This window comes from Chenopodium album, chromosome 23, assembly GCF_948465745.1.
Source record: "Chenopodium album chromosome 23, dcCheAlbu1.1, whole genome shotgun sequence".
In the NCBI taxonomy this organism is placed as follows: Eukaryota; Viridiplantae; Streptophyta; class Magnoliopsida; order Caryophyllales; family Amaranthaceae; genus Chenopodium; species Chenopodium album.
Window position 1 is genome coordinate 2,132,043 of NC_137856.1, and position 22,600 is coordinate 2,154,642.

The 22,600-nt window shown below is 34.0% G+C and overlaps 2 protein-coding genes across 7 annotated transcripts; both read right to left on the reverse strand.

Annotated features, from left to right (window-relative positions):
• Positions 1-424: 424 nt before the first annotated feature.
• On the reverse strand, positions 425-14,918 carry LOC145609689 (uncharacterized). 4 transcript variants are annotated; one of them, XM_081665141.1, is made up of 30 exons: positions 14,751-14,917; positions 12,828-12,917; positions 12,218-12,560; positions 11,375-11,535; positions 11,125-11,190; positions 10,806-10,923; positions 10,614-10,723; positions 10,422-10,517; positions 8,682-8,805; positions 7,575-7,642; positions 7,376-7,462; positions 7,103-7,258; positions 6,911-7,006; positions 6,681-6,740; positions 6,481-6,596; positions 6,305-6,392; positions 5,765-5,869; positions 5,560-5,664; positions 5,324-5,376; positions 5,162-5,225; positions 4,891-5,022; positions 4,601-4,713; positions 4,405-4,498; positions 3,800-4,019; positions 2,144-2,274; positions 1,623-1,769; positions 1,338-1,466; positions 1,026-1,124; positions 886-924; positions 425-784 (listed from the first exon to the last, which is right to left on the reverse strand). In XM_081665141.1, the coding sequence occupies exons 3-30, from the start codon at positions 12,456-12,458 to the stop codon at positions 647-649; spliced, it is 3,156 nt and encodes a 1,051-aa protein (XP_081521267.1). In that variant the 5' UTR covers positions 12,459-12,560; positions 12,828-12,917; positions 14,751-14,917; the 3' UTR covers positions 425-646. The 4 variants fall into 4 exon arrangements, with proteins under 4 accessions (XP_081521267.1, XP_081521269.1, XP_081521270.1 ...); XM_081665143.1 differs by having other exon boundaries at positions 5,560-5,661; positions 12,218-12,917; positions 14,751-14,918; XM_081665144.1 differs by having other exon boundaries at positions 7,109-7,258; positions 12,218-12,917.
• Positions 14,919-16,731: 1,813 nt separating this feature from the next.
• Positions 16,732-22,298, reverse strand: LOC145608556 (syntaxin-51-like). 3 transcript variants are annotated; one of them, XM_081664171.1, is made up of 7 exons: positions 22,144-22,298; positions 21,335-21,606; positions 19,146-19,351; positions 18,940-19,040; positions 18,724-18,768; positions 17,286-17,422; positions 16,732-16,980 (listed from the first exon to the last, which is right to left on the reverse strand). In XM_081664171.1, the coding sequence occupies exons 2-6, from the start codon at positions 21,550-21,552 to the stop codon at positions 17,297-17,299; spliced, it is 696 nt and encodes a 231-aa protein (XP_081520297.1). In that variant the 5' UTR covers positions 21,553-21,606; positions 22,144-22,298; the 3' UTR covers positions 16,732-16,980; positions 17,286-17,296. The 3 variants fall into 3 exon arrangements, with proteins under 3 accessions (XP_081520297.1, XP_081520295.1, XP_081520296.1); XM_081664169.1 differs by having other exon boundaries at positions 16,732-17,102; XM_081664170.1 differs by lacking the exon at positions 22,144-22,298 and adding an exon at positions 22,070-22,109 and having other exon boundaries at positions 16,732-17,102.
• Positions 22,299-22,600: the final 302 nt, after the last annotated feature.

A 22,600-nucleotide genomic window follows, 5' to 3' on the forward strand; every position in this document is an offset into this window, starting at 1 on the left:
CAGATTGTGCTGATTTTTAATAAACATCCAATACTTTGTTGATACTAGGAAGAATGTACGAGTATATTGCAAAAGGCATGATTCTTGTACGGAAGGAAGATAGTATAGGAAGTTGAACAATATGCCTCGAGAAGTCGAGATCCATGTTAAAAACTTAAAACAATGGCAGCGATACTTTACCCTTTGAAATTTTGTACAAAACCAAATGACTCATCAGCCAAATACGACTTCAATCAAACTCAATCCAAATTACTCGTTTACCAGATCACATTAGGGTGGGTTGGGCTTGGGGGGAGAGGTAGTTGAAATTTGGACAAGTGATGTTCTCATTGAAGTGTGAAATGTATAAAAGAAAGAGAGCAAATTATGGCTTGTAATAATTGCTCCTGTAACTTCCAAAAAACTTCCAATCTATATCAAAAATTTCAAGGGAAAGGATTTCCCTCCTGTAAGAATTGCTCTTCAGAGTTTATATTTGAACTTATAGCTGTGTAACATATCTCAAATAACAGATGCCATTAACAGGCATTTACAGAAAGAAATTGTAGAAAAACAAGAATATACAGTTTTATAGGCTAGCACAACTATCTACATGTCACCACGAGTTCATCTTTTAATTGGTTTGGACATATCTGAGAGATTAAAGTCATTTTTCACGAAATTCTTGCCGGGACTTGCCAAGATTTCGAGTAAACCTGTCCCTGTTAGCCGATTCTAAATCTCGAGTAACACTTTCCATGAGAATATCAAAGCAGCGAAAAAGGCGTTGCTGTTGATCCACAGGCTGTTTACAGGACATCAAGAATAAGTGATCTTCTATGCCACGGAATGAAGGGTCACCAGAGGGGAGGGAGGGGGGATTGAATCCTAAGAAAGCAAGCTTACCTGTGATGCCACTATTTCAGTTTTGAATTTTGTATACATCTGCAAAAAAAACAACACGTAATCATATAAGCATCGACAATAGACAGATCTGACACATGATATCTAATATGAATAGAAAACAAATGAGATGAATTCGTTACTTCTTCACTTATGAGAATCAAACTCAGCATTGCTCTGCTAATACCCCATTGGGAGGTATTGTCTTCAAATAAAACTCTCTCAAACATAGTCTTGAGTATCTGATCAACGAAAGCACGTTACTTGTGAAAATCATAAAATTTCTTAAGTAGTTCGTTACATGTTGATAAGAAAAACAAAGGGCACCATTACTTAGCTCAAGAAAGATTAAATAAGGCAAATAAGATGTAGAACTAATTACATCTTGAAAGATATAACACAGCCATAAAATGGAATACTTAATAAAGAATACGTAAACAAAAAATTAAACTTACATCTAGAAAGATATCACCACAATCTGAAATATGCTTAGCAAAAGTAAGTAGAGCTGGTGAAGCAGGCGATTCTCCCATCATAATATGATTAAAATAGAAGGTTGCCAAATAATCAATTGCAGAAGCACACTGCAATTTCAAATGTTAATTACAACTGAATCAGCCATTTGTCAACAAATTGCAAGCTCATATAAGAATCTTGATTCCGTGCCAATGTGTCACGCTAGATTAACAAAAAATACTAGGTGAAAAAAGGAATTCGGGAACATGACAACCAACACAAACCTGCGAAACAATGTTTGATTCTATATTCTTTATGCCAGAATGGAGGGATGTGACAATGTACTTGAAAGTAGTTCCTTCCAGGTTACAAGAAAACTTTATAAGCTTGCTGAAAAAAATTTCTATAAAACTGAAGTAAGCCCTGGAGACCTGCGAATAATATTAATATAGAAATTAAAAAAAGAAAATTATCAGAAGCAAAATAAACCATCAAATTAAATGGAGAAGCATAGTGACCAATAGCATGACTGTTAAGTAATACAAGGACAACAAATTAAAAACATATTGATAAGCATGAATGTTAAGTAAAACAAGGACAACAACTTAAAAACACATTGATAAGCATGAATGTTACAAAAAACAAGGAAAACAAAATAAAAACATATTGATAAGCAGGGTCACCAGATATTTAATACAATACTAAATTTCCTTAGCCTATTCAAAATTATATGGAGGGAAAGAGGGGACAAAACAAACTGAGAGACTGCGGCTTTGGTACAGGACAGCAGAACATCTACACAAACCTTTCTGTATGCTAATAAATCAACAGCAGGGATTGAGAGAATCATTTTGAAAGCGATATCAAGGGCATCATCAAGGGCCTTGTCACCATATAGCTCAAACACACCAAAATTGACATAGTTGCCGCCAATTGCTGTCATTAAAAGAATATCATTGCAAAAAATGTTAAGACAAGCTAAGAATAATTGCAAGCCGGAATTGGAAAGACAAATGGAGAGCTTGTCAAATAAAAACAAAAAAAGATGCACATCCTCCACATACATGTAAAAAATTGCGTCAAACAAAAGCAGACGTTTTCATAAGCAGAAATCACATTTCCATTGAAGTTAGATAGAAAACATTCCAAGATTATACACAATCTAGAACCATAGCTAGCAGATCTAAGATTGCTCTAGTTGCTAAATAACAACAAATTCAGAGTGCATTTGCTAATACAACCACTCGAACAGCAATGCGGTATCCAAGATTTAAATTGAATCTTTGGAAGACACGGAAAGACGAATTTGACAGGGAAAGTACTAAACTAACCAAGCATTGTTGAGCCAGACAAAGCAACAAGCAATGAGACCAAAGGAAGTATCATATTCAGGGTTCAGGCATGGGAAGAAGATGACAGAACATAATTTGCACAGAAATCAGGCTTAGATGTCTAGGAAAAAATCCAGTAACCATTTTAACAGAAACAGCTAGCACCATATTACAACGATTCATTTTCTGTTATACTTTATATATTTAAGAGACGAATAATACTCCCTCCGTCCCAAGATACGTTTTCATTTTCCTTTTCCGGCGTCCCAAAATGTTCTTCCCATTTCCGTTCTTTCCTTTTTAAGATTTCACTTAAAATCACTTTAAATTCCCATACAAGCTACCCTTATTTTTTCCCTAATTTTTTAGCCCCTATTAAATGCTTTTGGAATTTTCTACTATATTCATCATTAATATTGTACTTTTCTTGAATTTTTTGCCTTTAATGTAATTTTTACTGATTTTTATGTACTTTTACACGCTTCTACTATTCCTTAATTTCCGTGAAATATGGGAAACAGGAACTATATTATGGGATAGAGGGAGTAGTATTTTCAGGATTGGGTGACATCTCAAGAATGATTGATTTCTAATTAGGTCAGGTGCATGAAGCCTTGCCTAAGCACATCTCTTTCTGATGTAATGTAATTCTAGATTGCGGGGTTTTTTTTAGCTTTCCTGATTTGAGTATAGTTTTGATCACCTTTTGTCTCCTCATTTTATATGTCACTGGAAACTATCTTTAAAAAACAAAAAACAGATACACCACTGTCACAGTATGTAGTACTTCCTCTGTTTGTGTGTGGGTGGGTATGGGGGGGGGGGGGGGGGGGGGGGGGGGTAGGGTAAACTGGTCATTGTAACCTTTCTATTTTTACACATGCTAATGTACAAGTATAAAGTAAAAATATTACTGTTGATATTTTGGAAGTATATGTTTAGTTGCACTTAACAAGCTCCCACATGACCAAGATTGTTCTCTAGTAAAAAATCACCAAAAATAGTCAAACAAGATTGTGGGTATAGAGTAAAAGTCAAAAGGGTGCAACCAAAAAAACAAAGGAAGTAGAAGAATGGGACTGGGATGATGGGATAAGACTATGGGAAAGATCAATTTTGAAAGTACATACCTCTTGTTAAAATGGAAAGAGAAACCCAGATTCCTTTGTATTTGGTGCTATAGACATCTTTTGGACCAGAAAGAGCAAGAATTCTAGACCCATAAGCAACAAGCAACTTGCTAACTTCCCAGAAAAGCAGTATGCCATTAGGAGAGGATTGGTCAAATGTTAAGCGCTGGGCTTTATTTAGAACTAGCTCTGCATAGAATTTCAGCAATGGAGTTGTCACCTGCAACAGACCTTGTGATTAACCATCATAATATCCATTACTCTTTAAGGATGATCCCTCAAAAAGAAATAATTAAAATCAATGCAGATACAAGATACTTTGATTTTCATTAATAATGCCGAATTTGCCTGGATATCTTGACTTTCATTAATAAGCTACTCCCACTAGATTAAGTAATCCTATGATCAATACTTTTTATTAGAATGATGGCTTAGATTTGATCCACTCTTAAAACATGCTGACTGGAAAGGCAATCATATGATTCTTGTACAATACATATCACAATCAAACTCAAACATGCAGATAATCAGGTAAACCTACAGCATGTCATGTCATTGTCAAGACACTATTATGTAAAACCATCTCAAGGGAAAAGGCAGCTTACCTCTGGACAATCGATCCAAGTAGCAATAGCTTTCAAAAGAAGAGGCATATGTGCTGGATATAACCAATCAAAAAGAAACCCATATGCCTTGCGACTGAAGTAATTAATGAAATATAAGAGGTTAAAATTTTTTCTTCGTAATATTAAAAATTTTATAGATAGAGCAAAGAGATGCGGCTTAGATCCCGCACATCACCTGTGTATGGCCATTGCAATTCCTCTTAGATCCCGCATCAGCCCAGCTATAGCACATTTTACAGTCTCGTCCCGAAATAACGGGTCAGGAATGGACTCAAGGTTGACAAAAACCTATCACCACCAACAACGATAAAACATATAAAAAAGAAAGAGGTCTGATGATTGCAGCTTCCATTACAACACCAATAAAGTACATTGCTAACAGAAAGGAGAGGTCCTTTCAATGCAGCAACGATTGAATTTTAAAACTCACTGCCATTTTAATATATTAACAGTTAACACACATACCTGTTGTAAAGGATCAATTGCTTGCTTGAACTTGACAATGTTATCTTCCATGAACATCAATGAACCAACAGTGAAATAAAAAGTGGTTCTTCTACGAGCACTGTAATCTTTTAGGAAAAGAAAATGCTCTCTCTGATATTAGCAACACAACATGAGCCAAGCAGACACTTTAATTAGTACCAGCTCTAAATATGGGAGGAGGAGGAGGGAGGGGGGGGGGGGGAGGTGTTCTTATAATATGTGAGGAAGAGGACTTAAGAAGACCACTTACATTGTGATTTTCTGTTATATAATGAATAGAATCCAGCTTTGAAAGAAGTTTTCCCGTCATTAACCTGAATAGATTTGATGTTTTATTGTACATAAGAAAGGATTTTTTTTTTTTAAAAGAAAAATTTAAGTCTAAAAATATTCCAGTAGCAATAGAACAAACCCAGATGTCATCACCGAGAACAGAGCTAATGTTTGATCCAAAACCTCCTCACTCTGCAAAGAGAAGAAAGATCCCCAAAAGAACTTAATTATGACATAAATTTTAACAATTACGGAGTAGGTAATAAGCATTCCCCTTCATTCTCTTTCCCCATTTCTTATATGATTATCTTAGCCAAGAACCTTTAAGGTGTTCCCCTAAGATTTTATTTAGAATATACTTCATCTAATTGTTACCTCTGAACAAAACTTCAGATTATTGGCGATTTTCCGGACCATGACATCCAAAATCAACAGATGATCATGTAGTCTAAGAAGTTCAGACAACCGAACATACAGCTGCTGCAAGAAAAAAAGAAAAAGAAGTCAAGAGCACTGAAATTGACCTTAGTATCATTATATGATGATATGATTATGAATTTAATCAACAATATGCACTTGCCTTTGAAGCATGCAATGCTTGGTCTCCTACGTAACTCTTCCTAAAGTTTTCAAAGAAATTAAGGACTGCAAGTTCCAGCCTCTGCCTGCTGAGTTCACCATATCTCTAACACATACAAGCAAAACAAGAAAAGCATTAAAGCAAATATAGAAGAGGACAAAAGGCAGTATACAATCAACCTGCAGATCAATTCTACCACATAAAGACAAAATACTCGCACGTAAATTGAAGCGAGGAAATTCATATCACTAAATGTCTGCTATTGTGTATAAAATTCCAGGACAAAAGTAGATATAAAACTGGCAATTGACAAGAAGCAACTTCAAACGGTGAAGGGCCAGAAGGATAGCCAACGAAGAAATGACACACCATAATATTGTTACCAGCATTCTTAGTTTTTTGTCAGCAAGTGTAACTGTCAATGGCACAAAATGCTGATAATCATATTTTAAATGTCAAGGTTTGGTACTGCAATAAAGAAAATTCCTCTATTTTACAAAGAGACATCAAAACATCCCATAAAGAGTTAGGGCGCGGTACCTGGACATATGATCCAGTGTCCATGAAATTTATCAACTGCAAAACACGTGCTGAAAGGTCTGCATCAATCACTTCATTTGAAGTACAACTGCAAGAGAGATTGCTTACTAAATTCGAGGCTTTTGCATGCAATATAAAATAAAAATAAAAATAAGTAAGAATTACAAAATCCATACCCGGTATATTGCTTTACACTCAGTATGGCACCCACTATATGCACCATCCATGCAAGTTTGGTCTCTGTTAATACAACATTGCTACTAGTCACATACTCCTGTAGTTTTGTGCCATCCTGAGTCATGCAACCAAATCATACATTAAGATTTATGCGTATGTTTAATATTTAAACGTTGACAACAAGAAGGATATAATATACCATATATTCTTGTAAGAGAGGGTCCATAGCATTTATCAAATAGGTACTGCAGCTCTCACACTACAATAAATAAGAAAAAGACAAAAAAAATTGAGAATCAGAATCAGCTCAGCAACTACGCACAGCCAAATCCCCCCCCCCCCCCAAAAAAAAAAAAAAAAAAAAAACAAAACAAAAAAAAAAAACTAGTAATTCAATGCAAAACAATCTTCAAGACCAACAGGTCAAACCTGAAATCTGAAAAGATATGGAAAGAATTTGAGCTGATCCTGCATTAGCTCAACGTTATCAAGAGGATCTTCTAAAAGATCGTCCGAGAACCCAGCCTGTCCTAACAATCAGTCGGATAACTAAGTTAAGAAAGAGGCAAAGACAAATATATGTAGCTAAAAGAAAAGCTGGGCAAGCAATTATATCTTAACCTGTACCGAATCAAAACGTGAAGATACAAATCCTTCCAAAATCTTGGGCACAAACTCATCTAAGCGGTAGTTTGTAGACTTATCCTTCAAATATGGTAAAGATGTTACCATTTTGGACCACAGCTCTAGAAGATAATAAATACTGCTGCTTGTCCACTGAAATGAAGAAACTCAAAACATTTTCATACAAATTGAAACATTTACTGCTATGCAAATTTTTAAAATTTTAGCTTCATCAAGTAAACTTCCAAAGGTTGCTAAGACTGCAATAACCTTCCAAGAATGCAGAGACTTCAATGTGAAATCTGATATTAGGCCTATCCATGAGTTGTAGAACTCCACGCTCACGACCTCTGATAACTGTCACAAAATTTTAGGCAGCATCACTTTTAGCATTTAACCTATCCGTGTAATAGTAAGCCATGAATTGAGCATATCATTTGACGTTTAAATGTTAAACCTATCTGTGTACCTGAAAATTCACTTTAAAACGCCCAAGGAAACGGCAAAGCTCATGGTAATTATCATGATGATTAAGACCTGTTCCCAAGGTAGAGTTAGAAGTAGATAACTACTGTAGTAAATTGATATCCAGCTTTTCTTCAAAAAAATAATAAAAAAAAAATTTTAAAAAATAAAAAATTTGATATCCTGCTTTAATACAAAGATATTGGTAATATGATTATTTCTAAGTATAAACAATTCTAAAGCATATGAAACAAATTTTTGCTTAACAAGAATTATTTATAGGCATAAATTGTTTGATAAATTCTATAATGACTTTTTAAGCCTAGATTCCTGAAATGTCTAGATTCCTAATATAGGTACTGTAAGTTAATTTCATCATATTTCGACTTCAAGACTAAATATAGCAGTCCCGAGAAATTAAGGTGTCATATACTAACAGATACAGGATTTCATATCAGTAACATAATTAACATTGTATCACATGACCTTGTATCTCCCAATGTCCCAAATGGGGGAAGATCACAATGCCAACTCGCCTTAATACATTATTTCTACAGCTATATATCACTTACGACGATTTAATAATAACCCTGTTTCAAAAAAAGGCAACAATAGACTTCACCATTGAGTTATTCAAATGGTAGATATAATATTTTTTTCATAATTTAAGGATAATCTTGTCAGCTAATTGTAACTAAAGACTTGCACAAAATAAGAGTTTTAAAAATCTTTCTGATTGGTGGATCAAATTAGCGCTCAGTTTAATTTACAAAAAACAACAAAGTTAAATGTGCAAATTGAAATAAGATAAATGAAGGTTAAAACAAGATATGTTCAAATCAAAGTAAGCCTACATCTACAGGCAAGGAGATCACAAGTCTATTCGTTACACTTTCCTAGAGGGATTACGAAGAAGAACATGAACCAATTCTAACAGACTTATTTTTCATATTTCACTTTACATAAACACCTTTTAAACATAGCTATATACAGGAACTAAACCCATTTACAAGCATGCAAGTTAATGCTCATTATTAAATTGAAGCTCTTTATCAAGCATACAAGTTAATGCTCAAGCGAAAGACTTGGAGCAATTAATCAACAAACTAACCTTTCCCTGTTTCAATAATATCCTTTGAGCCCATCATCAATGAAGTCAAAAACTGCTTACGTGTGGTACCGCTCGTAAACAAGGATCTTTTGACTAAAGTCAATCGCCCCAAACACTCCAAAGCCTTAACAGAAAACATTGAGCTATCAGTGTTGAGGAAAAAAGAATTTTACACACACATTGAAGCGCAAAATAAATTCTTACTTTCAAAAAGCTGATCAAACATACTGCAATCAAACATTGACAACCATTACATCTATGAATTTTAAGGACAAAAAGAGTAATAATTATACATCAGAAAGATGCGATAACATCTTTCAAGAATTATGTTCCATTTCAAGGGTGAAAGTAAGGCGTTGCACATATAAGTTTGGAGGCAATTAATTTATACTTCTGGTAAGAAAAGGTAAAAGAATGAATCAACGACCCATTATAGTAAGATATGTTTTCTTTGGTTTTTTACTACTAACCAACTTCTTATCTTCTCTGCCCATTCCCCACCAGCCAGGTGAATTTCGACAAGGGGCGACAACATTGACATAGGGTAACCTCCAGTACGAATTGTCCACAAACATCACTTCAATCTGAACTTTTGTTACATTTCAATGTCATGTCCACCAAAAATAGCATAAATCTAACAAGTATCCCCCTCTTTGCACCTCCAACTATGCCTTTGAGCCAATCCTTAAACTGCCTTCAAGACTCTGACTGTGACATGACAGTATGACACCAAAGACTAAATTAACAAGCAAAAATTTTCAACCCTCGTCAGGAAAATTCACATTTATACCCTTTAACTTCCTCTCCACTAGTTTTTCATATATGAGAAAATTTTGTGTGGTTTATGATGGTGAAGGTGACAAAGGTAAAAAGAACATTGTTATACTGATACGCAAATAAGAATAGGGACAGGGCAATTTGTGGTTCATAAAATATGCTAAATCCTATTGGGAAACAAAGTTCAAATCAAAGTGCACGATAATGCCTATACCATCAACACTATTTCAGCAAATTCCATGCAAACTACTTTCTTTGGGCTACTCTTTAAAGTATAGGACACTGGAACTGAAATGAGGTTTACAATAACGAATCTCTTAGCTTCTACAAGTGAATAATAGTACGTAGGGAATGGAAGGAACACATCTCTCTTAGAACATGGGTTGGGGTAGGTCAGTTGCGATAGCTATTTAGTTAGCATTTCACTTCTGAAACTGTTATGATACTCCTAGATTTACTATTAGACTTTTAATGATTTTACAGGACATCATATGAGTTTACAACCTTAAGAGCCCCGAACAGCAACATTTGACGGAGGGAGAACAGAGCAACAACTGACAAAGAACCACAATTGACTAACCAACTAAGCAGTTCTACCTCATGTTTTCATTTTACAGTAATAATTTTTTAAGTCTGAGTAGGTGATTATTTTGATTACGTAATACTTAGCTCTTGTAGTTTAAGGTGTGATGTTATGCAATGGTGTTTTAGAGTTTGATAAAATCGCCATCACAGTCCCTTTGTAGAGGATAAAGGGTAACAGGAATCCACAAACATTTCACTTAGCATTTCACTTAATTATCTACCGTCAGATCCTGTATTCAGGCTTTTTGACCGAATCATTTCTACATAGTCAATCTACAAATTGTCTACCAATTATACATATTCCAACTCAGGCCAGCCCATTTTTTATCCCTTCAAAACAAACTCAGTGAAGAAAATGACATAAGTTAAGGAACTCACTAATTTTGAAAGAGGAGGACTGGTGACTGCATAATAGTCAAAATATATTTGTACTGTTGAGGGTTCCTCAAGGACTGATCTCCAGGAGACCGGAGCCTGTCACCCCATTAAAAAATAGTTACTGAGGAGAAAAGACTTGTAATAGAATATTTCAGTCGGATTAAAATATAAAAACCAGTTTCCACAATATACCTCAATTATAAAACTTTCATCTGAGCTTTCATCAATTGATGATCCCATAAAATCAAAAGATAAACATTGTAGAGAAAGTGAAAGAGCCAGCTCCTGCAATTTCTGTTGAGCTACATACCCAAAAACTCTTAAGACGGAAGAAAAATAGCTACTCTATAAAAGAAAATGGCTACAGAATGCCTAAATAATTACCATCACTTTTAAGTCCATGCAATGATGTAAGGGAGATTCCGTAAATTTGCCGAAGCGCCTGATCTTTGAACTTGCTTACCACCCTCCGATGTTGCTGCACAGGTAACCCTGGAGTTGGCTGTTATTAAAATGAGTTTGACACACCAATTAGTAGATAGAAATTAATGCAGCTTAAGTAGAAATCAATAATAATCAATCCAAATGATAACATCAAAAAAAACAAAACCTATGAAGGAAAACAATAAAGATTTAAGCCTCCCTAAATTTATTCCAGGAATAAATCACAAGCCAATTTGATATCATATCTGACAAACCTTACCCGATTCATCTCACTCACAAGCTGATTCAATACCTTCAAACCCATAGCATAGTGAGCGGCTTCTTGCTGCAAAATTAAGCACAGGCTCAAATAAAAATATCAAGACCAAAAACAGCAATTGCAGCAGAAAAGGGCACCAATGATTGACAATTCAAAATAATCAGATACCTTAAAGAAACATATATTTACATTGATTCACATAGACATTTACAATTTCCTACCAAATATACAAAGGGCTGTATTCACTAACCTGATTCAGAAAGTTCAGAGAATCACTAATGAGCTCCTGGAATTTATCATCAACAAACCAACCAAGTTTTGAAACTCGACAAACAAGTTGAATCAACGAAGTCGCTACAATATGCTCCAAGTTGGCACTTCTAGAAGCCAGATAGTTTACAACATGGTTGCCTTCAGATTAAAGTCACACAGGACAAATTAGGAAAACAAGAGGGCAAAGTTCCATGTACACACATTGTCAAAATACAATAGTCTGGATCATCACAGAGGGTTCAGATATCTAATTTTACTTTTCACTATTTACTATTTACTAAAGGATTCAGATAACAAATTTTACCTTTTAGTTTATGTGTGAACCATCATATAGGATTCAGATACTTTATACATGCATATGACATCCGCTCCCCAACAAAATAAATAAATAAATAAACAAATAAAATAAAAATACAAGAAATATATAATTAGTCAAATCCTACTGTTTACAATCACAATAAGAAGGCCAACTGCCAACATCTTAATATGACCCTTTATAGTTTTCAAAAAAAACAAATATGACCCTTTATAAAGAGAAGATTGCTGAAAGTTGAAATCACTAGCAATGAATAACTAGTGGAGATGTATCAGTTGACAGCAGACTTGACCAACTTAAAGTTTGTGGCATAGATTACCTAACTGCAGAGAAATAAATCAGATGACTCAATCAAATGGGATATGTTCACAACATCATTCATACATAGACATGAAACAGGAGCAAAGGCAATTAAACTTGTGGCCACGAAGTCAATAAGCAGTAGTAAACAATAGGAGTATATCAAAAATCACTTATAGGTACAAAATTTGAGGGAAAAATTACGAATTTGAAGCTGTAGCTGCATAGGAAGAATATTTTGAGTGACGTGCTTCAGCAAGCTTGAGCTAGCAAATAAAACTGCATATGAATTTCTTGCATTCTCAAGTATGTATTCCAACTGTGGGATGCAGCTGGTATCCTCGGAGAAGCATTTCAAGGTGTTCTCAGCATAAGCTCGCTCAGCAGAGTCTAGTGAGTTGTAAAGCATCTCGCACAAAGCTTCCAATTGTTCCAAGTTTTCCATGTAGATGATGTAGCAAAATTCCCCCAAATGAAAATATGCAAGCAAAGAGCAAGTGTACTTTCAAATGCTTTCTCTTCTTTGCTGAATATGGCCAAATGGCATCTGCAAAATTTTCACGAAATCCAAAAGAAGAGTCTAGATGTACATTATGAAATGAAGTCTGAATTATAATAATGCTACGAGGCATACCAATAATATCAAAAGATGAGCTTGAATGTTAAAAGTAAATGCATAAAGCTTGATCATTTACAGAAAATGCAAACATAAGGAATTGCTTCTGCTTGTTTTACATATATAGGTACATGGAAATGGCAGAGTATAAGTCGATGACAAATTTTGAAGTTACAGGATGTGTTGAAAATTAATTACAACTCAAAGTTAAAATGCCATCCTACTGCTCTGAAAATGAAACACAACCAACTTTATGGTCGAGAGAAGGGCAGCAGGCCAGCAGCAGACCTGAAAAGTAAATATTGAACAAAATTCGATTAAACATCATTCCAATTATAATGTTCAAGGACTAGTCTTAAAGATGTACAAGAAGAAAAAAGAAAAAGGTATAGAATAAAATTATTCCAAAAAAGAGAACAACTAACAATAGACAGTAGCAGGTGTATAACTGTATTATACAAATAAAATAAATATTAAACCCGACATCAATACAGATATAGTATGAGATAAGACAACATAACTGTGCCAATTAAAATTGAAAATCAAATAAGCGCTTGCAACAGATCCCTCTGTGTATGCCAAAAGAATCAAATATTTGACCACTAGAAGGATATAGGATTCTGAGAAATCCCTCTGAACTACTTATACAGAAAGAAAAAATGAAAGAAAAAAAAAACAAAATAAAAGCATAGTTGTATCATAGATAGAATTAATTTCAATTTCATTGCATATCATCCACTAAATATCAGCAGTAGAATAGGGGAACAAATTAAAGCTTTATCATGGGCTATGTCGACTAAAGCCGCATTATTCAAAGAATATGAGTCCCTTACTCCTGTGTAGAAGGGTAGACACTTTAAACATGACTCGTTATAAATATATATAAAAACACGATCACCCACATGAATGCTAACAGCTTATATATGCCTTACAATATGTGCAATATGAGGGCAATCTAAAATACACATACAGAGCAGGCCACTAATCAATAAATCAATCAAAGCCTAAATCCCATAAGTTTCACTAATCAATCAAGTAGGTCACTAATCAATCAAAGCCTTAATCCCACAAGTGAGGCCGGCTACATGAACCAAAAGTAATTATTCCGTGTAGTCATCGACAAAAATCTTCCTCCTCCATCCCTTATGATCTAATGCCTTATAAAAATTGGTGAATTCCAAAAAAAATTCAAGGAACTACATAATTTAATTAATCAATTACATTTTACAGGCTTGTCAATTTAAATCTTTTATTTCTTTGAAGTAACCAAATGCCAAATAAGGCATTAGTCGAAAACTACTAGATAGATGAGCAAGACTACTAGTCTATAAATTTATCAAAAGGTTGACGACTTAATTAATTTCAAGACATGAAATTAGATTGATGAGCAAAACTACTAGTCTATCACTCATTAGTCGATTGAAGCAAGATCGACTAAGGCTCTAAATCAACTGCCATATCTCTAAAATTCTGACAAATCAAGCCAACATTTCAATTTCAACAAATTACTCAAAATTATCTTTGGTCAATCATTGCCATTAAATTCTCGATTAAACCCTCAATATTGATTATCAAAATAGTACTCAAACCATTTGGCTAGTTCCATCTAACAAAAACAGTAGAATCGCCACAAAATCACTAATCCATAAATGTAATCGAAACTTACCAAATGAAATGACATCAAAAAGTACAAGGAATCTAATGTATATTAGCATTGATTTCAATTAAACAACTTCAACACACCCCGAAAACCGAATATCATTTGAAAATCAAAATTTTGCAGACAAATTCATCATCAACAACAACAACAACAACAACAACAACAAAATAACTAGCAGAATTCAGCCAAAAAAAAATCAAGATTCAAAGAAATGAAACAATAACTTTGAGCAACCATAATCATGTTGAATTCCAGAAACCTCAATAACAATGAAAAGGGTTCAATCAAATGGGAATATTCAATCAATCATCATTCATTTCATACTTCATTTTTTATCACTTCAAGTTAATTCACATTGTAATTACAAAAGAAAAATACATGCAGAAACCCGTTTTCCAGATAGTTTAATTATCGGATTTTTATCATTTTTGATAAAGAATTAAAGAAGGAAATCATCTTACAAATGATGGGAATCAATGAAATTGAATGAGCAACGCTTGAGATTATTCAGAATCAAAGAGAAATACAGAGCGAAGGAGAAAGAAAGGAAGAAGAAAATGAAGAAACCTAGTAGAGTAGAGTATGTTGTCGGAGTTTATATAGAGAAGATTGGGTGACAAAATCGACAGCGACACAATCGGCGATGTTGTAATCTTGGGTCTAAATCTTGAAGTTGAAAGAACATGTGACCTCACCAATAACGCTAAAGATTACATTGAGTTGTGTCGGATTCGTACTTTTTTTTTTTTTAACGTTAGCAGGAATTTTATTTCAAATTAAGCTCCATAATTACAAGTTTTCCATCTCGCCACAAGATGAGCAAGTGTATTTCTTGCACTAGGAGTGAGAAATCTTAAAAGCATGAAATTTTTTTGCAAGATTAAAAACATCACCAAGGCTGATCTTGGTTACTGTCGAATTCGTACTTATTTATTAGAAACACAAAATACTACGTATGTACTATAAAGTTGGATAATTATGTTATGCAATTTTTTTTTCTTATGGAGTATGTCATATGTGGTACAACTTACAATTATATTGTAGAATTCTAAAAGTACATAAAATTCAATAAGAAATAAAATTAGGAAAACACTACGAGTATTAAGGTTTGATTAAGTTGGTATAATCAAAATTATATGATGATATTTGAAATTGAATTCAAGTCTTGAGCTATGTATAAGTAAAGTAATTCTGAACCATTTTAAATTAGTGTTCCTAATAATCCTTTACACGTGTCATTTTTGTTTATTGAGGGTGATTTTTATCTAATAATTTTTTTTTTAACTTTAAATTAATTTAGATAAAAAAAAATAAAAAATAAGATAGATTTGTAGTATTACTCCTTATTAAATACGAAGTATATTTTATTAAAAAAAAATTAGATGATTTTGTAGCAGTGTGTATAATACATTAGCATAAACATATATTTTTATAATGCTAATGTATTTTACATTTTAATCACCACATTTTGTGACAAAATAACAATTAAAGTTAATTTTCTAAAGGTAGATATGATTAGGTACAAATTTACAAAAAAAAAATTATGCTGATTAATTATCATAATGGTGATCATATAAATGTTGTTAGCGAGGGTGTTCATGGTGATAAATGGTTCTTACTCTTCTTAGGAGTGTTGCTTGTTGAAAAATGGATCCTTTATAAACTTGGACCTAAATATATATTTTGCCCATCTCAATGATTATCGCCCATCTAATCATCGAATGAACAAAAATTAACCTTGTATACAGTTTGAGGTGATGATTGATGAGTTGGGTAATAATGTCACGGTCCAAGGATTCTGACACCAAATCGTGCGACGCACACATGTCTTTTAACAACAAGGACGCAAGCCTAGAACGGGCGAGGTTCGTAAGCACACAGCAACACGGACCAAAGGTATCTTAAGGAAGCACTCATCATCAACAAGTGCAGAGTCAGGGCTTGTGACGGCCGATACTTCAAACTTTCAAAGTGGGCACAGCGAAACCGCTGAGATGAAGACATCTTTTAAGGATCTCTTGGTTTGGTGGGTTGCTCTTAAAGCAATAGCAACGGGGTAAGAAGCTTTGATTGAAGTAATGGGAGTGGGTAACATTTTTTTAAAAAGAAAATATGTTAAATTTGGCTGCCTTTAATACCAAGGGAATGGAATAAAAAATGTAGCATTCCCATCCTTGGGTAGGTTTTCCCATCATTAGTGGAACGATTCAATGCAAAAATATTGTTTGAACGATGTACAGGAAAGATATAACCTTGTTAAATTTCAATTTAGGGTTTGGTGCACGCTAATTTTCTGTTCTCACTGTCCCTTATGCATAAGGGACGGTGAGAACAGATTAAAAAAAAAATTCTGTTCTCACTGTCCCTTATGCATCTCTTACGTTTTGATATCATATCGGTGAGGAGTGACTACGCCTACATTATACACATTGGAAGGCGATAAAAGATAAAATGAACATATATACTTTAAAAGATAGATGAGTTAATACATCATTTCAGAATTCCTGAAACAGCACAATTTCCGGGCAGAAGAAGCCAATATTAGTGATGGTCATCACATACAACTTCAGCAGATGCTGAAATTTAACTTGACAAAAGATTGCGGCCTCTAAGAAAAATAATACAGAAGGTTGGAATTTGCTGACTGTGAAGGATGCATACTTTACACACTATTCATGGAGACTGTCCAATCTGCGATCAATCCACAGTCATTGCAAATATAGGTCAGATAGGTGCTTGAGCAATAATTTCATTCACAGATCCCAAGATCCACACTTCCTATGAAGTTTCAAGATCAATATGCTACCCAGGACCTACAATAGAAAAATACGAGATTAAAAATGAAACAACATTACTGTAAAAAAAGCAATCTCTACCAGAGAAAACCAAAAGCAAGGAAGGCGCAGCAGAAGCCCAAAACAAAGAAAGAGAAACTTCAATCTTCAGTGTACTTCATATTAGAGTCTCCAAAAATGAGTAAGATTAATTGAGCTTACCGAACAAGATTCTATAGATATTTGATCAGTGCCAATACAACAAGGATGAGAGCCACGATCAAGACAACCAATAGACACAAGCAGGCGCAACCTCCCTTGGTGCGTTTATTAAATATGGCCAATCTCCTTTGAATGCGCTGCTCCAAATGTCACGAAATACAAATTAAAACCCAAAAGATAAAACTCACCACCCACTAATCAATATGCAAAAGAATGAATCTTGAAGTGGAGAGATCTAGAAAGCCCCAAAGACAAAGGTCTCACATTTTCTTGCTGAGCACCAACAAGTCAAAAAAAAATTCATTAAGAAGAAAAACAAAGATAAAGAATGTCCAAGGGTCACAAACAGAGGATCTAGAATACAGGGGGGCACATAAAGTCTAAAAGGTTTAGAATTGAAACTGATGTTCATCCAACAAAACTTTTTACTTAACTAGTCACTGGACATTATAAAATATAACATGGTTGCCATCAGTTAACAACTTGCTCTGTTCTCAGATATCAACAAATAGCAGCCCAGTAATATCACAAGTTACCTTAGGACATAAATTTATAAGCAATGATGGAATTGATTTGGCACCCAATAAATCACTCCAATAAAGGAGGAATAACAAATGTTTAGCAGTACAGAAAATCAGCTTCAATTAAGATGTTAGACCCGTAACATAAATGATTTGCAGTATAAATGGCTAGTTAATATCAAAAAGATATGCCTGCAAAAAGAACAGTACAAGTATGAAGTATGACATTTGTTGTTGCCATAACGATCATATCAGTACACTCACTCACACATGAGTTGCCACTCTTAAGGTAGGACTTGAGAGATTTTATCAACATTTGTAACATGTTACACAGGAGTAAAAAAAAGCCAACAAGGGACAAAGGCCCAGACATCTAGATTTGCAGGCAGGTTAATACATTTAAGGATATAATTTGACAGTAGCTCCAAAACCAAATAATTTGAACTTCTCTTAAGTATGTCATTTAAGCGACACTGCTGTTCTCATTTTGAATATAATTTATTTAATAACCAAAAGCTCTTTTAGATCTAACTTAACCTTTTTTTTTTGTATAATATAACTTAATTGTTTAAAAATAACTGATGTTCTCATTTTGAACTTCTCTTTTTTTTTTTTTTTTTTTTTTTAAGATCTAACTAAACTTGGAAACAAAACAAAGTCCACAATAACACTAAAAAAAAAAAAAAACTTTTAACAGGCAAATGTTGTGAATACAGATCATAGAAAACATTATATCATCATAAGTGAAACAAACTCACACTTATTTTTTAAAATCTACATTGCAATTACTGTTTTAAGATGTTTAGACAAATCACTTTTTAATTATAAGCAACAAAAAGGTAAGAAAATTACAAGCAGCTTACTTTACCAAAAGCAAACATAAATAAACAAGTATGCAAGTACTAAGACAAAATTACCTGCAAGCGAGAATTTGTAGACTCCACATGATCATCCAAAGTATCCTACAAATAAAGGATTTAGGTTCAGAAGTTTGAATAATAGTTATAAGTCTTATAACCCAGTGATTTGGTAAAGGTAAAGTATTGTTATTATTAAATGCAGCAGATTATGCCTACAGAGAGAGTACAATGGAAATCTTGTGCCACAAAAACTAAACCATACTAAAACATTACCAGGAGTCTAGTGTGCAGGGTAAGCTCTTCGTTGACTGCTAGCGCTATATGTTTTGTGCTTACTATAGTCTCCTCCAATTTCTCAAGGCCCTCATCTTGCTCTGCTCAGGGATCAAGGGGGGGATGAGGTGTTATTGCATAAACAATCAGGCTAAGATAAGGAGTGTACAACATACATAGATAAATGCAAACTTCTTTATCCATACCTCTCATAATCTGACGTTGGAAGCCTACAATTCCATGGTTGTCCATGTTAGATGCTCTCTTCATTACATCGTCTGACTTCACATCCGGACCTAGTAAACGGTCTCTGTAAGCAGCACTGTATGAATTGAGAGTATTTGCCATCTGACTGACTTTAGATTTCAAATTTGACAACAAGTCATTGCGCTTATTCATTTCTTTTGCTGTTCTGCATAAATGTGAGAGCATAAGCAATATACTATCAGTGAACTTTTTTTTATAATCAACATGACAATAAAATACACAGTGGGGGGGGGGGGGGGGGGGGAGAGGAGATCAAGGAAGGTAAAAGGTAAAACAGAGCAGAAATTATCATAGAGGTTCTGACTCTGTCATTAACAACAGAAAGATGAAAAACCACCAACCTATAAATATATCATTCCTATTCTTTTTAAGTTTAAACGACAGTGCTAGGCACAATAATACTACATGGTCTACATCAGACAAGTAAAAAGATCAACAAAAAAATAGGTACTATGCAATACACAACCAAAAAAATAGGATAATAAGTAAGGACACTGGCGAACAGGAATTGTAAATATATTTAAACCCATAAGTGATAATGATTTAACAAAGATAGTGCTTAAATGTATTGATAAATAGATAGTGCTTAATATATTGATAAAATCAAGTCAACATCAGCTTCCATGATTTTTCAGCTGTCATGCCTATGATTTTGACGATCATCATTAGTTCCTTTTCGTTTCATATAACCAGGTATTCAGGTGCAACTAAATTAAACAGTCCAGGAAACCCGTGAATTCTATAGGGAACCATATGTACAAAAAAAAAGTATACAAAAAGCTTTCCAATGTGGCTCGTGCACAGCACTCTGCATGAAAAAATTTTCAAGCCTATGCACAAATTTAACTGTCCAGTGCCCACTATTATTGCACAGCGTAACAAATAAAAAATATCCTTACAGTAGGATAAATATAACATAAGCCAGACTCTGACACACTAAACATACTTATGCAAAACAGCAAAAGCATAACAATGGATCTACATCAAGTCACAAAAGCTTCACGTATTCACATCCAAGACATGCAACGTAACTTTACACTTCATAATAAATAAACTTCACCAGCTGCTTTGATACGGAGAACATACAAAATCCAGGCTAAAACTAAAAGGTCCACTTTAATTATAAACCTAGAGTAGAACCAATGCTCCAGACTACAAGTTCCCCCCCCCCCCCCCCCCACCCCTCCTTCACAACACACACACACACACACACACACATAACAAAATAAATAAAACTGCTTTATTGTATTTAATAATAATTACTCCTGATTTCTGATTATCTTTATCTGTTTCCACATTTCTTAATTCAAAGGTAGTATTGTCACATTTCATCATCTTTTGATTCTAGTGCAAGAATACAATTGAAATAAGACAAATAAAGTGTTGAACATTTACAGGAAATGTTTCAACAGCTAAAACAGTTAGATGACAGACTAAACACCCAGGAATCGTAGTAAGGAAAGTCATGGCCTCATGGGCATAAACCAACTTGCTGTCACCCCAAAATTCTATCTCATAGTTGATCAGGCGAAAAGATTCACACACAAAATAATGCAAAGAATCTATGCACATATTCACAAAATGGAAGGCTCCTAGAAAATTGCAAAGCATAGAAAGCAAGAGTAATTGGACCTTTCTTTGCTCCTTTACATGCCAGTTTATCTATGACATAGAAGACTTGTTTGACTTTGAAAGTTTAAAGGTCAACTTTTGAAACTTGGACTAGTAACCTTTGAGAGTACATTGGTCTGCAATATGAAAATAATTCTACAATCTTTTTTCCTTTTTGACAGGAATGATTCTACAAGTGTCATTAATATTTTATGCTAATGATTTAAAAAGGGTAAAAGTTAATCATGACACCAAAGAAAAGGTGAAAAGGAATATTGATATGAAATGGATGGAAAAGCAATTCATCTTCAAGACAACACATTGAGCCTGATCATATAATAGGAAACCAATGCAATGAGCCGCTGAAAGAATTTAATTAAAAAACAATTATGGTAAACATGGAGACAAAGTGTGAGCAACTTTAAATAAATTCTGGTCCGGGAAGCATGTTGCAGCTTAGCAGTGCCTACATATCCAACAATAATCATTAAACCAGTTGTCAACTTTATATACTTACATAGGCTGCATGCTTGGGAGCTTTGCTAAAAGTGACTCCAGATTCTCTAGTTTAGTGTTCAATATGGTAATCTTACGGCGAGTGCCAGAAAAATGACGCTGTGTCTGTGTTCCAGTTGGCGGTAGAGTACTTGCCTCAGAGACCATACTGTTTATTTCATCCGCAAGCTTTGATGCTTCGTTATATTCTCGCATCCATGACTCGGAAAGTGATGCCATTTCAACTAACAGCAATAAACTAACTCTTAAGAAAGATAAACAAACAAACCAACCCTGAACAAACAAAAAAAACATATATCAACAAAACTTGCACACTTGCTAAAATTCCATGCGATATGAACAAAAATCAGATTACAAAATGATCACAACAAGACAACAATAACAACTCATCGAACATTAAAACTGCAATTATTCCAGCTCAATCAAATCAAAAAATCAAAACCCAAAAGACCAATTACATAATTGATCAGCAAGAAAATTCAAAATTCACATAATCAGCAGCAATTAATCAACCAAATCTTCTTAAACCCTAAAATTTAACCCCAATCTCTAAACAAAAAAGGGGTTTCTCATAACATTCACAATAAAGGAAATATAGCAATAATTTCATCAATTTTTTCAACAATTGGTACAAAATTCACACAAAATCTCCCAAATTTCAGCAGTGAAAGTCAATAATTAGCAACCCTAAAAATTAATAGAATCAAAAATCAAGCGCAAAATTGAATAATCTTACACAAAATTTTCACAATCAATACAAAATTAAACAAGAGAAATCATGAAACTGAAGCAAATACCCAATAACATTACCTGAAATTAAAGATTGAATAAGTGGTGGAAAAGATTGGAATCAACAGAACAGAAAAGTAGGAGAGAGAAAACGAGGGCGTGTGAGGAAAGGTATAGTGGTGGAATTTACGAAATTTCGTAAGGAGGAGAAGTAGTTTGTTGTTGGTTCTAAATTGTCGTCATCTCAATTTAATGCATCATTTTATTCTTAATTAATATAGTAGGTTCTTCTATGATTAATTTTGGGTCGTACATGGATTTTGAATTTAATTTTGATTAGGTATAGGATTATGATTACATAGTTAAAATTTGAATGTGTAAAATAGGCTTTTTTTTTTTTTAGAGGAAAAAATAGTTGCTCACAATTCGATACATTTTTGTTATGCAAAACAAGGCACTTACGTTATTTTTTTTTGCCAATTTCGAGCTCAATTCAGATCTTTGAGGGCTAAAATGGCCTCTAGAACCTTAAACAAAT

What these genes read in the sequence shown, in the direction of transcription:
- LOC145608556 (XM_081664171.1), bottom strand. Translation starts at nt 21,552, where the DNA reads ATGGCATCACTTTCCGAGTCATGGATGCGAGAATATAACGAAGCATCA. An exon ending in CTCCCAAGCATGCAGCCTAT is followed by an intron (nt 19,352 to 21,334) that starts GTAAGTATATAA and finishes ACATTTATGCAG; the next exon opens with AACAGCAAAAGAAATGAATA. An exon ending in CCCTGCACACTAGACTCCTG is followed by an intron (nt 18,769 to 18,939) that starts GTAATGTTTTAG and finishes CTTTATTTGTAG; the next exon opens with GATACTTTGGATGATCATGT.
- LOC145609689 (XM_081665141.1), bottom strand. Translation starts at nt 12,458, where the DNA reads ATGGAAAACTTGGAACAATTGGAAGCTTTGTGCGAGATGCTTTACAAC. An exon ending in GTCCTCCTCTTTCAAAATTA is followed by an intron (nt 8,806 to 10,421) that starts GTGAGTTCCTTA and finishes TTTTCTGTTAAG; the next exon opens with GCTTTGGAGTGTTTGGGGCG. An exon ending in TATTATTGAAACAGGGAAAG is followed by an intron (nt 7,643 to 8,681) that starts GTTAGTTTGTTG and finishes CCTTGGGAACAG; the next exon opens with GTCTTAATCATCATGATAAT.